This window comes from Athene noctua, chromosome 3, assembly GCF_965140245.1.
Source record: "Athene noctua chromosome 3, bAthNoc1.hap1.1, whole genome shotgun sequence".
Lineage (NCBI taxonomy): Eukaryota > Metazoa > Chordata > Aves > Strigiformes > Strigidae > Athene > Athene noctua.
The window spans coordinates 54,087,671-54,105,512 of record NC_134039.1 but is presented as its reverse complement, the minus strand read 5'-3'; the positions used below and the strand labels follow the sequence as shown (position 1 = coordinate 54,105,512).

The following is a 17,842-nucleotide window of genomic DNA, read 5'->3' as shown; positions in this document are numbered from 1 at the left end:
CATTTTACCCATGCATTGTCCTATTTGAAATCATAAATATTTCTAACGCTAAAAAAGACAGGCAGTATCACAGCAATGTCAAAATCAAATATTTTTCCTGTGGAACATTTGATATTTCATCAGGAGAAAGTTCATTTTATAATCAGACTAAATTTTTATCCATTAAAAATTATGACTAAAAATAAATCTATTAGCTTTTGTCTACTGCAGCCTATTTAATTGACTTAAGATATAGTCAAAGCCAAGGCATTAATTGCTAATGGTAAAATGCTGTGAGATTGTGCTTGTACTGTATAAGAGGTGACTATATTGATGTTTGACTTTCAAACAGCATTTGATTTCTTAAGTAGTTACAGAAATAGCTGATTAATTTTGCAGATACATGCTTCTCTGTATGTCTTGGACACTGTAAACCCAAGTATTGAAAATCTACCATTAACTCATTTCTCCTTTCTGTGCATAGGAGTGGTTAAATCCATTAATATGTAGGCAGAAAATGAAAGAATTACTTGAGCCTTACAGCCTGCATGATTACATGACTCTGAGAAAACTGTTATTAAGCAACTGATCCGCAGCCAAAATAATTCTGTGACCTCACATTGAGTTAATGCTTTTAAGGTCATTATAAGCCTGCATGAAAGAGAGAAAAGCATCAAGTAATCCTAGATTTTGCACGAGTATTTAAATTAATGGTCAAGCAGAGAGACTGTTTATATCATATATTCATAAGAAGTTAAAAGATAGCCACTCACCGTGGTCAGCTCATCAATTTAATTAAAGGAGGAAGGACTCCTCAGTCGTGTGGGAGTCTTGTAAACACAGACACAGAGGGGAGAAGGGAGGAGTATTTCCACTCTCCACTTTCAGTGTCAACTTTGAGAAACCTCAGTTAGGTGTCTAGGCTTATTCTCAGCTCCTTCTGAAGCAGGCAGAGACTTGGGCGCTGAACACCCTAAAGGCATTTCTGTACCTAACTTAGTCATTTATCTCTGCATTAGTAAGTAGTGCAACTCAGCAGGCATGGGTTTGTGTAGTGAAACAGTTGGTGCTGAGGACCCAGTGCCCACATTTTGTGCTTTTCAAGGTTTTACTTCGGTTTAGATATCTGATCCTTATAAACTGAATGCATGGTAGTGGCTGGAGGAGGTTTCAGGCAAATCTCATACGTGTGCAGAGGCGATGCAATTTGAATTAGGGGAGAATAAGTGAACACAATCTAAATGGCGTTCCTGAGCTGAGCTACTAATGCAGAGTCATTCTCATCTTCTCCTGAAGAAACTTGTCTTCCTCCATGGAGTGTGGGAGGTCCATGGGAGACTGGGGGGCTAAGTAGGAGGCCTAGAATTAGTTGCCCAAAAGGAAAATATTCCTCATCTAGGCACATTTGTTTTCAACTGAAGTTCATTATTAATATTGTGAAATGCTTTACTAACTCAAAACACTCTGAAATGCTTTCTAGTCTAGTACCCATCACTGGGACCTTGATATGGATGATTGATCTTTTCCTGAAAGCCTCACTATTACACAGATTTTTTAGTAATTTTTTCTTTTCCTGAAGAAGTTGAAGAATCCATAGAAGGGAAGAAACGTGAGCAAGTGTCAATTTCTTTGCACACATCTAGCAGCTGCCATCACTACAGGGCTGGCCTGTGTCTGCTTTGTCAGAGATCAGATTTGGTGCAATAGTTCTTTTTTTACCATAGATACCCTGTGCAGTGATGGATGATAGATACTGCCTAAAATAGCATACATAGAAGAGACATCTCTAGGATAAGCACATAAGATCTATGAGCCCACAGGTGCCTATAAATTGCCATAGCATCCTCAACAATTACCTTTGCTGAAATGACATGAAGCAAATAGAAGGTAAAAATGTTTGTAGAAAGTACTTTAAATATAATATTAATGCTTATGAAAATGTATATTTATGTCTAAAATCCAATTGTATAAGACGTATATATGTATGTATGTATGGAGCCTAGGAATTAGTTGATTCTGTTGGGGGAAACTGCTGAGTCTCTTAAGCAGACAATTTACTACTGCCCTCTTTATTCTGCATTACTCCACGAGTTACTTAATCCATGTTGCTTCATCTCCTCTGCCTTTACTTCCATTACCTAGAAAATATAAAGCAAAAAAATAATATTTATTATAATTGCATTAACTTCTTCCCCAAATTACGTTTTTGTCTAATTTATTCAGAAAGTATATTTGTTCTAAAAGATTTCTGTCCTCTCCAGCTAGTATTGTCATACTCTGGACTACTGCACTGTATTACAGTATCTGTTAAATTATTGCTTTTCCTGTGGTGAATAGCCTCCATCATGATAACCACCTGGAAACAAAGAGCAGAGACCTCTCAAAGACTGGAAAGGCAGCAATTCAGGTACTTACTAGACTGGCAAGCTCATTTTCCCACAAGTGAATAGGTTATGACTCACTAGTAAAAGATGTAACAGATTTTTAATACACTGTCCTTAATTTTAACAACCTCCTAGGAGGGGCTCAGTGGGAGAGGACTTTTTATCTCAGGCCATAAAGTTAAAGTATGGTCCTGCAAGCAGAGTGTTTCAGCTTTTTAGGTTACATTTAAAAGTAACCAGCTTAAACTTTGAACAGATAACAAGAACCATAAAATTAGACAGACCAAACTGAATAAGAGCATGGAGCTGATTCACTTGTAGCTGTCTGGTGCAGGATATAGACAAAACATTTATCAGATGTTAAACTGACCCTGTGCTTGAAATTATGGACAGTGACATGCAAAGATTCAAACTCGGTATTTTAACAAACAGTTGCAGTCCCTTTATCAGCAGAGATGCCACTGCAGGCACCACCAGACAGATGAGCTCTTCTGCCATACTGCCTCTCTCCTGTCCATCCATTCTAAGTTGCAGATAACAAAGGGGTTGTTCATTTCCCCATGCACTTAAAACTGTCCTGTGGGGAGCCTGGGCTCCCTGAATGTGATGTGGCATGTCACTGTGATGCCTAATACACAAACTCCAAGTAGGACAACCAAGGGCAGGCAAAAGGAGGAAGTCCCTGTGAGTTCCACAGCCGTGCGTTGAAGAAGAATGGCTTATGTGACCGTTTCAGAAGCAAATCAATATAAATGGAAGTCCTATTTCATAGGAACATGAGGGGACAAATGAAGAGACAGCAAATCACTAGAGATCCTTTCCATACCTTTCAGATATTCAAACAGAAGCATCAAGTCCCTATTCCCAAATGCTCACAAACAATTCTCGACTTTCTGGGTGAGTAGCTCTTCTGGGTGACTAGGTTTTAACACCATCTTATTTCCCTCCTAAAACTTCCTCTACACAGGGGATATCAGCAGCTTTTCACTGTTTGTGGGAAGGGGGTAGTTTTCTGAATGAGAAGTAGGGAAGAAACTTATGAAGGAGAAACCCCATGAGGCTGTTACTCTCCACAGCAGACTCCTGATTGGAGAAAGAAAAAGCATGAATCCAGCTGTTTTGTAAAGAGGAGTGAAGTAGCATCAAATTCTTTCAGAAATATATGTTACAGCAGCAGCATAGTCACAGAGATACTTCTAATCTCATGCTTCTTCTTTGATGTGTAGTAATTGGGGTCTGCAGAAGATCATCTTATCTGATTCTTGCAGGCAGGTTATAGATCTGTGTCTCATGCTGCTTTGTGACATCTGGGGCACTTCTCTGCATATTGAATTCGTTCTATTCTTTTTTCTTTTTTTTTTTTTTTTTCTCGCTAAAGCCTGTTTCACTCTTCTGTTTTTATTTCCAATAATTTTTTATTGTTAGTGACCTAAACCACAAATCACCCACCAAAGGCCCATAATTGCTGTTATTGATGCAGTACCATCTGCACACAGTCTCTGCCCAGCCAAGGAGATTCTGCCAAAGCAGCAACAGGTACCGGCTCGGTCACAATCTAGGGACAGACCTAGTGTGAACATGGTTCATTACAATACTATATGGTACACCCAGAAAGGCTTTGGGTCCTTCTAACCAGTTCCCTCCATTGAGCATTACAAAGGAATGTTTACAGACAGTTATTTTTATGACTCGATGTATTTATTCAAGAAGACATGTAACTCCTACTTCTTTAAAACAACCAGAGCCCTGTCTCTCCTGTTGCAAGTAATCTGCCTGCTCTCAGCTACATTTGAAAGAGAGATGAGCCACGTAAACATAATAGATGCTTTCCTCAAGTCTGCCTTCATTCTAGCTCTTCCTTCCCTGCGGAAAAGGGGCTTTCAGCCTGCTCAGTGTGTCCTGCCTGGCATAGCTTCAAGGCTGAGGATTTTAAGAGCGAGCAGGCTCCTTTCTTCTCTTCAGACAGACAAGTACTATTGGTTGTGGCTGGCTGTGGTGTAATTTCTTTCTATTGTCAGGGAAATGAGAAAGACAAGCAGAAAGGAGTCATAGTAGCCAAAACTGAAATGCAGTATTTGTTTCTAAAAAGTCAATACTGTCTGCTTGTTTGCTCCCTCATTTTGCCATCTTTCAGAGAGGCAGTTTGAGATGGATCAGAATATTTCCTCAGCTATCAATCTTTTTTTTTTTGTGGTTTCTTTTTCCCACTGGACCCTTTCTTGGCTTTCCCCACTTTTTAGAACTCTTTGTTTCTCGACATCCTCAGAATCATTCTGCAGTTTCCATTCAGGCTCTTCCTTTACTCTCTGCTTACTGCCCCTTCACTTTCATAGGTTCATAGGATAATTCAGGTTGGAAGGGGTTTCTAGCCAAGCTCTTGTACAAATCCAGTCAGCTCTGACCTCAAACCAGGTTGCTCAGGTCTTGAAAATATACAAGGATGGAGACTGCACAACCTCCCTGAGCAACTTGTTCCAAAACCTTCTCAGTATTGCTGTATAAATGTTGCCACTAGTAGAAATCTTCAAAAGAGATTCCCAGTAGTAGTAAGTGGGAATGGTCAAACTGTGTGAAAACCATGACAAGTGACACAGAGTGAAGCCAAAGCTATCAAGATGTATGCATGACTCTGGTCAGGTACACTCTGCCCTGTAGGAGTGAATCTACACCAGGTCTCACTAAATGCAGCACAGGCATAACTGAAAGCAAAAAATGGCATGCAAGCATTGAAGAAAATCAAGACAGTTTCTTTGTGATGCTCAAGTTAATAGTAATTATATTTCATACTGATGTAACTGGTATCTGTTTATTGCCTGGTACTATATTTGCATATTGAAGAAGTCAATTATCTCTTCAATTGGCAATCCTTGGCTCATGTTATCAATTACCCTGAGTGAATGTTTAAAATTACTCATGAAAGACTCATACTTTATTTTGTTTCATCTAGAAGAAGCAGTAGCACCCATTAATAGAATGATTATTAAATTTTTGGAAAACCTGTTTGGAGTGGCCAGTAGGAAACAAATTGAATAGCTGAATTTATGTATTGCCTATGTCATTAATCTATACAACCATACTGTGATCATTATTAACTGAAAAATCATTTAGATTAGCAGAAGAAAATACTTCTTTCTTCTCAGACTTCCATTCATATTGACTTTCTATTACTGGCCTCGTGTATGTCTGCACACACAAGAGTGTTAGAAGTGGTCTTCAAAAAGAAAAACAAATTAGAAACCAGTGCTTGCATGTAATGTGGATGAAGGCTAGGCTGGTCAGGGGGGTTGTTTTGTTTTAATTAAGGTTTACCTAAGGGCAACTAAGGAGCCCTTCCCTCCCAGCAAGTCTAGCAGAGGCAATCAGAAGAAAGCTGGCCCCATTCAAGTTACTGTCTGGGAAAGTGGCAGATTACTTAAAGAAATGTGAAAGGGATACTGACAGCTTTGCAGAGAAGCAAGCAGTTTAAGCAGAAAAGGAGAAGATGAATGTGCAAAGATCAAACAAATCAATACCATTTAATCTACATTTGTGTCTTAAAGAAGTAGTTTATCTGAAGAGCCTGTATAATTTTAAAGGATAAAAATACAAAGGCAAAGGAGCTAGGTAATAAGAGACTATCTTCTTTAAAAATAGCTTTTAAAAGAGTATTGAAGGACTCTCCCTCTAAATAGAGATAAATGTCAATGGTGACTGCTTCTGAGACATGGCATACCTTGCTGACCTTTCTTTGAGAGATTTAAGGGGACATAAAGGGAGTTGATGTGCTGGTGGCTACTGTCTTTTGGACTACAAAGCACATACTCAGACATGGTCACAGTTTCATAAAATCATTTGCTGAGAGCAGGTATAGCTTGAGCCAACAGCAGCTAAAGTTATATATTCCAGAATTGCAGCAGCTCCAGCTGCTCCAGATGTTTGAGGACCTTTGTGAGGTTCATTCCCTGTTGACTGTGACGGCCTTGCCAGGTAACACTGCTGAGGATGCACGTATGGCTTCTTCTGTGTCAAACAGTGATAACACAAACCTGATCCCACAAGTACAGATAATTTCCAGTAATTGTTGTTTCTATGTTTCCATGGTTACTGGAAAGAGAAAAAAATTCTATTTTTGCCTCATGAAACTACAAAACCGGAACATTTTCCAAAATCTTTGCAAGGTTAAAATTAAATTGTAAGCAAACAATATATCCATTTTCCCACTGTGTATGCCATCTCTACTTTCTTTCCACCCCTTCCATCACTTCTGACCTGCACAAGTCCCACCAGCTCCACAGTAAAGCTACTGCTCAGAAATAAACCCAAAGAGGGCAGAGATCAAACTCTTTCCTACGGTGTCCTGGAGAGACTTAAGGCATCATTCATTCAAAAAGAAAAAATATATTGATTCCAAGGTCTAAAGAGTTTGTTATTTATATAAAAACAGCTAGAGCAGATGCGGCAGAAGTTGACAGTAACCTGCTGCTCCATTTTCACAGTAAGTCTGCCTATGAGGGCAAATATTATTTGTTGAACCTATCAACTACGGGTAGACTTAATGTGTCATATCTAATGAAACCCCCATGGAAATATGTGCAAATGTGTTCTGTTGCACCTAAAAGAGTGGGTTTTTTCAGTCTTCAAGCCCAGGCAATGCCTATATCATGTAAGGGAGCACAGCGACGGGTCCTTAGTTAGCAACCAACCTGTGCAGGGCCATCCAAAGGTACAAGCTCAGGTCCCTGTGAGCTCTATGGCTATCTCAGGTCACTGCACCTGAACAGTTAGCCCTGTTGTTCTGAAGGGTGTTACAAAGACACAGTGTAATACTGGTCTGACTAGACTTCAGAGGCATCTAGTACGTTTGGGTGTATTTTAGTGCCTTGCAAAAGGCACATGAAGGAATAAACACAGATAGCCCAAATGTCCCTCCTGGTGTTTTGATGGATCCAACTTTACATCACAAAAATATCCACCATCTCTTTGGAGAAGTGAAACAGACAATTGACAAGACCTTTCCTAGAGACTTTGCTGCTCCAACTTCTGTTGTCTGATGGAAAGATGTACTTTATTCAAACTACCTACTCATCATATTGCTCTTGTTACTATTTATATCACAGTAGCATGTAAACACCTTAACCAAATAAGACTAAAAAGATTGAAAAGGAACTACTTGAAGAATTTGCAATAAAAAAAGACATACAAAAGTAGAAAGTAATTAAAATGCTAAAACATGAAGTCACTTGCCCAAGTTCCCAGAAGTTGGGTATCCCACTGCTTGTCTATTTTATTAGGACTTTGGCTTTTCAAGTTTGTTGCTGTCAAATATTTTATTTTCTTCATGAGATTCATACACACACACGGCATAAAACATCCCAGGAACAGGATTAGACAACATCCCAGGATTAGACATATTTCACCCTGGCATATATTCCATCTGGAGAAATGAAGTTTTTAAAATCAGAAGACAGTTTTGCTAGCATCAGACACCCATTTTCTCCTGCCATGAAAATGCCTGCAGGGTGACTTGTAATGAGAAGTGGAAATAGCTCACTTCTTTCTCAACTGCCTTCCGGAGTTTGCTGATCTCAGTCTGGGTTTAGACATTGTGAGTCTGGAAAACAGACTTCAACAGTGCTTCAGATCCAGTGAGTAACATGCAAAGAAGTTACAAAGCTGTTCTTTTATCCCCCCAAATGTTGACATCCTATTGTTTCTTTGGAAATGATATTTTGCAAAAAAGAAGTAGTTAAAATACTTCTCATAGTAAATGCAAGGACAACCAGTGTTTATGTGATGGCAGCTTCAAACCTTATATGGGGTTGTGTTTTTCCTCCAGCTTTATCAGGTATCACTGAGAATCAGGGCTGGAAGTTCCAAAGACAAGCAGTGAAAAATATTCTGTTCCTGTCATATGTGTTGTGAATGCATTATTTTTTTCTTGAATGATGAAACAAGGAGACATGTAAAACAACAATCTATTTGTAATGGGATTCTGGACATAGCATCCTGATATACAATCTCGTCTGAGATGTGAAAGAGCTCTGCCAGTGTCAGTGTGATAAATACTATTTTTAGGGACAAGATGAGGGGAAACATTAGCCTGGTGAGAGCACATGTGAGCAGCAGAACATGGCAAGTGCTGTGCCGTGTCTCAGCCTGGGAGCAGCCAGGATGGGTGTTTTGTCAATCAAGGCCAATCTGTGCACACACAGGTGTGGTAAAAGGCAGGCGGTGGGAAAAACGCTGCATTCCCTCGATGTGTCATGCCACATGGCGCTGGCCACGCACCTGGGCAGCTATGGAGATAGCTGTGGACATGCAAAGCCCTGGGCTGCGGCTGCCTGGCAATTTGCTGCTGAAAGCATATGGGAAGTCACCACTAACAGACCTGCTGCTGCTGTAAATTGAAGTTGGACAGTGTAATTTCATTTCTAAGCAGTCCTCATGAATGGGAGGAGAAAGCCAGGGCTCTCTGCGAGCAGGGGGCCTGGTTGCAGAGCAGCACAATGTCTCTCCCAACAGCGGGCACCTGTCACCAGGAGAAGGGACATCACTCCCATGTCTCTGCCCTGGTCTGGTGATGGGGCAAGAAGGTGGAGCAAAGCTGCACTCTACGTCTTCTATCCCATTACTTTATGAGGCACAGACAGAAAAGTTTCTTTTTCCTGTGCAATTCACCGGTGAAAACTCTGTCTCATGCCAGTGTCAGCACACTTCAGCAAGGGCGAGACGCAACATCCCCCAGCATGGGGCCCTCAGTTCTGCAGGAGTAGGATGCTGGCACAGATCCTTTGCTCCCAGCCTGTCTGGTGATGGCTATTTTGGTCTGGAGACCAGGAAAGGCTTTTGGCTCTTGCCAAAAATAGCATGTCAGAAGGCAATGGTGCAAAAGTGCAGCAGGTGGGCTGGAGGTGGGGGACACTGAGATGCATGCAGGTGTTTAGTGGGGCCAAGCCACAGGGGTGAATGGTGGTTTCTTGGTCCTATAAGGGCTGCTGGGTATAGGAACAGATGTAAGGAAGGTGACCCAGGGGCACCCGCTGGTCTTCAGCTCATCTTCCCCACTCCTCACTGTCCTTTCTGTGGAACAAAATGTAGAGACACGGGGTGTGGGACAAGAAGGTTCTGCTTGCGTGCAAGCGTTAGTCGAGGCCACAGCTGCACAGTTAGGTGAGTCCCACCAGATGACTGCTGCAAGAGCCCTGCTGTGGGATTGAGGTTGTGCCAAGGGGTGATGGAGGCCAGCTGCCCTGCCCATGCCCCCTGGAGAGCCTGGGGACAGGTGGGAGCCCTCAGGGGGCATGGGCAGGGCAGTCCTCCTGGAGTGGCACCCAATGGGACAAATCACAGCAGCAGCCTGCTGCAGGGCAAAACTGCTCAGCTCATATGGATTAAATCACATCAGGATCAATGATTTATTCAATTAACAACACCTAACTGGCCAGCAATCAGTGGGCTATACATTCAGTTTTGATACCAACAATACAGCAGATAAACCACAGTAGTAGACACCTAGTAAATGTTTATAAGCATCCTTCTAACCCCAAAACCATCTGGTCGTTCACACTGACACACATGTGTGCATGGTTGCAGTGTGGGCTATACGCATATCATGTCCCCAGGACCAGATGCTTTTTCAGCTTGCCCGGTCCCTCTGCATGGCAGGACAATTGCCTGCTGTCCCAGCCTCCCCCAGCACCACACCACCCCCCTGCTCACTGAGGGTGTGCTCTGCGTGGAGCTGTTTTCCCATGGACAGGAGCAGGGCCACCCCTTGGGCCTGAAAAATATCCCCTCTCTGCCTGGGGCACTGCTGAGTCTCCTGCTCTTCCTTATCCAGTTATCAGGTGTCAGTTTAACAGAATTATGGGCTCCCCTTATGTGCCTTCCTGACCTTGGGCTTTGGCTTGTTCCCTTCTTGTTTTGGGAATCGCTGGAGCGTTACTGCAAAAGCAGGCTCCTCCTGTGAAAGCATACAGCTAGTGTGTGTGTGCAGAAAAATCTTTTATTCCATGGATCTGCTGGCAATTGCTCCTGAGTCAATCTCAGAAATGTCTCTGTGGAGACTCACCCCCTTTGAGATGTCACCTCATTTCATACAGAGTCATTGTGCTCTGCTCTGCAGAGAAATGCTCCGATGTGGCTGCTATGATGATGGGCACCCTGCCCATGATGGTGGATGTGGTACAAGAAAGGTCAGAGGTGCCTACCAGCTCATACCTGAATGCCATGATTTTATTTTCCATGAGAGGGCTGGTGACAGGCCTAGGCTTTGGCAGAACCAGCACAGCGGTAACTCTCATGGCCTCAAAAGGAGCTGTGTCTGCCTGGAACTCCAACCTTGTCACTTCACTTTGGTCTTCCAAGTAGTGGTGTTCCCCCCCTGCTGCTGAAGCCATGATACAGGACAATGCAGTGTACATCAAAAACAATGTTTCTAATGTCCTGCTGGCAATATCTGTCATGAGGACAATGGTTTCTCCAGGGCAAAATATGCCCTTCTCCAGGGAAATCTGAAGAATCACAGAGCCATGGCTGAAGCAGCAGAAATAAACTACATCCTTTCTAGCTTCCACCACCACTGAGGCCTGCATGGAGAAGATGATTGGAGAGCAAAGCATGGTGAGTTCTTGTTGCTGGATACCAGGTGATTCCCAAACTCCTAACATGCGCAAACTCCTAATGCACAACAGCTGAGGCTGTTCAACTCTCCCCACAAGCCCCACCATTAACCCAGAGGACAGTCTTCCTCGCTGCACCAAACATGATACGGCTGAATTATCACAATCCTCCTGAGCATCTGTGGAAAAAAATCATGTGTACACATGTAAATATTGTCACCTCTAGCTATCCATACCCAAATTTAGACAAAGGCCACAAATTTGTTAGAATCATCATGTTCTGGCTCTATTGATGACCTTTGACTGACTGTCCCAGTCTAGGTAGAGTTCAGTGAAAAAGGCACCTCTTATTTGGTGATGCTTGCCCAAGGCTTAGACTTCAAAACAAGAGAATAACCTCCTTTTTCCCTCATCCTGGATCTCAAAGCACTCCCTGTATGTCACTCTTGAAGTCTTACAATGCAACTTGTACGCTAGAAAAGATACACCTTTGTGCAAGCCCTAGGACAAAGATGACAGAAGATACTGAAGTGTCATTTGGATGCTAAAAAGAGGAGGCTCAGAGCTAAAAGTTTGTGGACACTCAGTAGTAAGCAGTTACAGATCTTCATGAGAACAGGGTAAGTCTGTGTCTCCAACTCAGATAGCTTGTTCCCCGTACCTTGTCTTTCACATGTCTTCTGTGGTCACCAGCAGTTCCTTGCAACAATAAACATCTCTTTAGCTAAGACAATTTGGCGGCTGCAGCAAGTCCCTTGAAGAAAGTAGGAGATGCAGCCAATTTTGCTGGTGAATGTGGAAGGAATACTTGGAGGAAAGCAGAAGTGGAAGTCAAAGGTGTGGACCCCAGAATCCAGGCAGATATCTGAAAGTCAAACAACACGCTGCTATCAGAAGCCTTTTAAACATTGAGGATTTTGTACCTTACGGTAGGTAACCTTGATGTTTCGCCCAGAATGCAAGGTGTTCTCACCATCTGGTATTGCACCCGAAGTGCCATAAAGGCATGGTATAAGGTGGATTTTGCAGGTCAGCAGGAGATATGGACCCCTACCAGTCAGAAGTGAGAACTTATAATCTGCCTCATTTTAACACAAGGTCAGCAAACCTGCAGTTCCTTGCAAACCGTTTAGGATTTTCACCTATCAAAATGGAGTGCCACAGGCTTTTAACTTTGCAGATGAGCACTAATAGGCTTTGAGGGAGTAAAGTGGTGTAATACCTCTCCTCTTATCATTGTCTACAATACTTGTGCATATGATCTGAAACTTTTGTTTCACCTGTGCAAAAGACCCCACTCACAATATTTGGCACCTTTTCTGCACAGCTGTGAGACAGGAAAGTTACGATTCATTCCTTCTAATGTCTTTGCTTCTGTGCCACTTGCTCTTAATCAAATTTAGTTTTGTGTGGGTGAGGTCCCACTGACTGTAATGAAAGACTGTTCCACCTATGCAAGGATAAGTTTGGCCCCTTCTGACCAGACAAGACCAGCTCTAGACTCTTTTCTTCATCAAAGACCTATTTCTTTTAAACACTTTTATCTGTTGGCAGCTTTATCATCCAGACTTAAGCTTTCCTTCCTCCTATTAGCTTGTGCCAAAACTTCACTTTGAACAACAATATTAGGGGATCTGAGACCGATAGAATTTTGTCCTGCTGACTGTATCCTTTTGCAGATTAATTCCATGATGCCTCAAGTTTTAATAATCTAAACTGGATGTTCTTGTTGTCAGAAGAGCCTGGACATTGTTTTCTCACAGCATGGGAGATTTACCAGATGGCGTAACAGCATTTTCAATCAGAGTTGTAACTCTGAAGAAAAGAAGAGCCTAAAACAATCTGAAAGGGAGGAAACTAAAATTCACCAGCATCTTAGATAACTGCAATATAAGAAAGTCATGTTCTTTATTCTGACAGTTTGTAGAAACCTGATATTCCCAGGGCCTTATCTCACATGATGTTGTCTTTAAGTTATTTTGGCAATGTTCCTGTTTTGTTAGAAGGAAGGACTTTGAACTGTGAGCAGATCTGCAATTTAATCTTGAAAGAAATCACTGTTCACCTCCTGGAATGATCTGCAGTTGGGCACTGGCATGAGTGGTCTGTTTCTCAGCCCCAGCAGTGTGGGGAACTACTGAAAGAGTTCAGATTTCTTAATCCCTGAAGCAGGTATGGCCCGAGAGCCTGACTTTGTGTGTAGGGCTGAAAGAGGCCCTGTGGTGCAAGCCTTGGCTTGCAGATACTTATTTCATTCTATGTACAGATTTAATCTCACTTACTTTGACTTGTTTTGCATCACTTCTAAAGAGACCTCTCTGAACTTTGCCCACTTGCTAAACTGTGCTTAACTTTCCACACAGGTCAAAAGGACAGCAGCCTTAAACCCTGGAAGTGAAGGTGCGCTCACTTTACTTTGCTCCCCATGGCTGCTGAATGTGAGCCCCATTGCACAGGAGCACCAGTCTTCTCCAAATACCTTATTCTCCTGAAACCATGCAACAGAATTAATTCCACTGGAGAAAGTTTCCCAGCAGCTGCAGGGGTGGGAGGGTGCTCCCAAGAGTTAGCTTCCCGGAGGCACCCAGGGATACCACACACTTGGTTTTCAGCAGAACTTGGAAACTTTGGTCCCACTGAGAAAAGTAACTCAATTTCAGACAATTTATTGTGTTACCTAATTCAAAAAGTGTTCCATCTTGTATTTCCCAGCAAGGGAGATGATACCTGCAGCTGTGGGGAAAGTGCGAAGAGGCTGCTGTAGGAGTGACTTGAGTGGTGGCCTTTCTATGAGGGACACAAGGGATTTCCTGGGGTGTGACTGACGGTACATAGCAGTGCTTAAAGAGTTTCAGACTGCCCATGGTGTTGTGAGTTCCTGCCTCTGGTTTGCTCAGACTGGGGGGTTTCTGTTGGTGATGAGGATAGTTATCCCTGGTAGCACTGAAACTCTTTTTTTTTTTTTTTTTTTTTTTTTTCTGGATCTAATTATCCTACAAGTGTTACCAGTCACATTCAATGACTGCCAGGAGTCAGTTCCTCCAGCAGGCCTCCTCTCACAGAGAGACAATACTGAGTTTCTTGTGCAGTGGCAGGGTTTACCAGGGTTAAAAAGAAATATGCCAGCAGGCATCTGGATCCATGTATATACACTTCTTACACATGACCCAAGTAGGGCATGTGGTAAGATCAAATACCAGATAGTAACATGTTATCAAGAGCATATTAGCAGCTGAGTGTCAAAAGCTGCCACAGGCAGCAATCTGTTCAAACATACACTCCTTGTACGCCAACAGCAGTGGGGGGTACAGAGTATTCAGGGTAAGAAGGGTCAGGTCTGTATCTTCTTTCATGTTTTAAAACGGCTTTCTTGGACTTGTTAAAGCACTTCTACAGGGATGTAATCAATGCTGGAAAACGAGGAAAAAGACTGAGTTGCGGTAGTAAAAATCTGTTATTAAACTGCACTGCATTGGCAAGTCTTGATGGATGTGGGTGTTCAGCTCTTTTGAAAGATACGTGTAGGTGGCAGAACATGGATTCAAGTGTGTCTTTAAGCAACACCAGATTGAACTTTAGCCAAAAAGATCCAGAACCAAGGTGCTTTACAGGTACTTGTTCTTATAATGGCAAAAATAATTTTTCCAACACTCAGCCTTTCTCCCTCTTTTCCATCAGGGATGTAACATCTGGTAACCTACAGGAAGCATCGACATGCTGCAGTACATCAAGGCTAATAGTCTAATGCATGTGTAACTGGAAAATGACCTTTGGGTGAGATAGAGCCTTTAAGTCTGAGAGGAAATGAAGCCTGACTACTGCAGGTGGTAGCTCAGAAACACAATTTCCACACATTGGCATACTCTAACTTCAGTACTAAACTAATATAGGGCATCAACCACCGATGATTTGTAGACTAAATTTTCAGGATTCCGGACAGATCCTAAGATAAAGGAGCTGAGAACGGGGAGTGCACCTCCTAGGAGGCTTCTGTTTGCTTTCAGTATCCCCTGGAATAATTCACTGTCTGAGGTGGTCATTACATCCCACTGACTTTACTCTTTTTAATAAATCTGTACATTTTAATAATTAGCTCTGCATTTATGTGTGTGCATGTTGGGATGTATGATATCTGAAGAGAAGGTGCAAAGAAGATAGAGCCAAGCTCTTTTCAGTGACAAGAGGCAACGGGCACAAACTGAAACACAGGAGGTTTCCCTCTGAACATCAGAAAATAATTTTTCTCTATGAAACAGGTTGCCCAGGGAGGTTGTGGTGTCTCCTTCCTTTGAGACATTGAAAAGCCATCTGGGTATTGTCCGGGGCAACAGGCTCTAGGTGGTCTTGCTTGAGCAGGGGAGGTTGGACTAGATGACCTCCAGAGTTCCCTTCCAACCTCATCAATTCTGTGATTCTGTGATTCGCTGAAATAATAACACTTTTGCAGGTATTTTCAGTGTATGTCTCAATTTTTTTTTGTCTCTCAGTAAAGATATAGCAGTAACTCTTAATAATACTTCAACTATAGTTGCAAATATAACAAAGCCTTTATATGCAGTGGATACTTGCTGACATATAAGTCAACAAGAACACTGTAGGCAAGCATTTTAGATGACGAAATACTACTTCAGTGATGTGCTTGTAACTAAAGTTTTCTACCTGCTGCTACACAGGTTGTGATAGATTTCTATGTGACAAATATTCACTTCACAGATATAACCACCAACTAATGGGGGACTGCTCACGCTCACAAATACTGCTTTCTGTTCAACACAATCATCGCAAAGCCCTGGTTGCCATATGATGTAGTGACAGGGTGTATGCCATGGTATGGAAACAGTGTGCATGGGCACTGGCAAAAGGAAGACTTCCTCCCCACTTGAGAAGATCTGAACCCACCTTCCCTAGCCCAACACTAAGATGCTGTTCAGCTAACCAGTGCCTAATTCCAGTGTTTTACCCTCTATGTGGAAAGTGATCCTTGGAGACATGGACAGCCTGGTTAGTGTAAGGCATGCTGGTGTTGTAGTCCAGTTCAGGATTATCCTCCTCAAGCCACCTCAGAAAACCTCTTCCCACAAGTTCCACCTTCACAACAGGGTTCGCCAGATTACTCCTGAGGTTCAGAACCAATTGGCCATCTATGCTGGAGCTGGCCAAATACACCTCAATCTCAGGCAGCACCAGGTTAATTGCTCTCACTGTTGACATGGGGGGAAAGCAGAAACTGGGTGCTGCTGGGGTCCAAAGGCTGGATTGCAAGGTTATCTTATCCAACCATGGAAAACTTCAGGCTTCGTGAGGTCATGGCATGGGAGATGGGCACAGGGTGTCCCACAGGGAGACAGCTCAGCTCTGCAAGCTATGTCAGAGGGGATAGGAGACATTTGTCTGATTATTAGCAGCACCTAACTGGTAAGCATTCAACTACACATTTAGGGTCAGTATCAGCCACACAGCAGATAAACCACAATTCACGACACTTAGCAAATATTGATAAGCACATAGAAATTTCTAAGAGACTTTCCATGACTAATCCCCAAAACTTCTAAGCATGCACACACACACATGCATGGTTAGGTGCAACCCCCTCCTCTGGGGTGCTGGTTACCCAACTCATGCACCTCTCCTTGGGGAGATGTGTGTGCTCTGCATGCACCCTACCCACTAATCCATCCACCAGTGAGAACACACCCCACAAGCCCCCCACACTCCATCAATGTCAGCATGTTGGCTGCATGCAAGCTGCTCACACCCCCGGCAGCAGTATGCTTCTGCTGGCAGCACAAGCTCTGGGTTTGGTGGCTGATGTTTCCCTCATTCCACTCCCAGGCCTTGTCCTGGCCACAACCTTTCAAACTTCCTTGAGATTTCTTTCCAGGGTGACTCTTTCTACCCTCATAAATCTCCTGGTAATCTCCTGCCTACTGTTTAATTCAGCTGATCGTTGTCTCACAGTTCCTACTTTCCTCATGGTGTTACCAGTTTTGGTAAGACTGGTAACACCATGAGGAAAGACAGAATGAACAGTTTTGTGTATTGTGTTCACACCTGCTGTGCACACTCACCTCACTACTACTTTAGCCATTGTTATCTGGGAATGCTAACGAGAGGGGGCTGTGTGAACCCCACAACAGACTACTAGCAGAGGGTCATAGATGTGGCAGATATAGACAGCATAAGCAGTGGCCAGAAGACTACAGCACGTGCCAGTAAGATCTGAGGACAGCAGGGCAGACAAAGAGCCACCACATCACCCCTCTTGGCATCGAGGTCCTGCAGGTCTGGCTGAACCCAGCAGGGTCTTGTTCACCAATGTAGCGTGATTGACAAGATTTCATTGTAATGTAGGAGGCTCCAGTGAACATGGCTAAAGGCAAGGGACTGAGATGAAACTCAGCCCATTTTGTGTCCTGAGCTAATCTTTGTCATATCAGAGCAATTCCAGCTAGCTGGAGCTGCTGCAACTTGATCATAGCATTAACGGGAAAGACATATTCCTTCCAAAAAAAAACCCAAAACACTGTAAGGCTGATCTGAGATAGAACTGAAATGCTGTTGGACACTTGGACCAAACGAGTGTGCCATGCTCTGACCCACATATATGTGAGAAAGGCAGAAAAAAGATGCATGGGAGGTGAGCAAGACTTCTTCAACCAGGGAAACAGGGATGAAGACAGCTACAAGGGCTGCAGTGAGGACAGGTCTGTGAGCACAGAGTGAAATCACCGGCACCTGCTTTTCAGAACCCAACTCCAGAGGAGATACTCTCAGCTGCAGGTTGAGGATGAGGGCATGTACTGAGAAATACTGAAAATTAACTGATCGAGAAAGCCAACAGTTTAGGAAACAAGTCACAGCAACACACTGAATTTTAAG

The 17,842-nt window shown here is 43.0% G+C and overlaps 1 protein-coding gene across 1 annotated transcript; it reads right to left on the bottom strand.

Moving 5' to 3' along the window:
• Nucleotides 1-10,426: 10,426 nt before the first annotated feature.
• On the bottom strand, nucleotides 10,427-16,174 carry ARRDC5 (arrestin domain containing 5). The gene is given in 5 exon segments (XM_074901677.1): nucleotides 10,427-11,095; nucleotides 11,625-11,676; nucleotides 11,678-11,828; nucleotides 12,741-12,778; nucleotides 15,924-16,174. Coding segments are annotated over 5 exon segments (1,161 nt in total).
• Nucleotides 16,175-17,842: the final 1,668 nt, after the last annotated feature.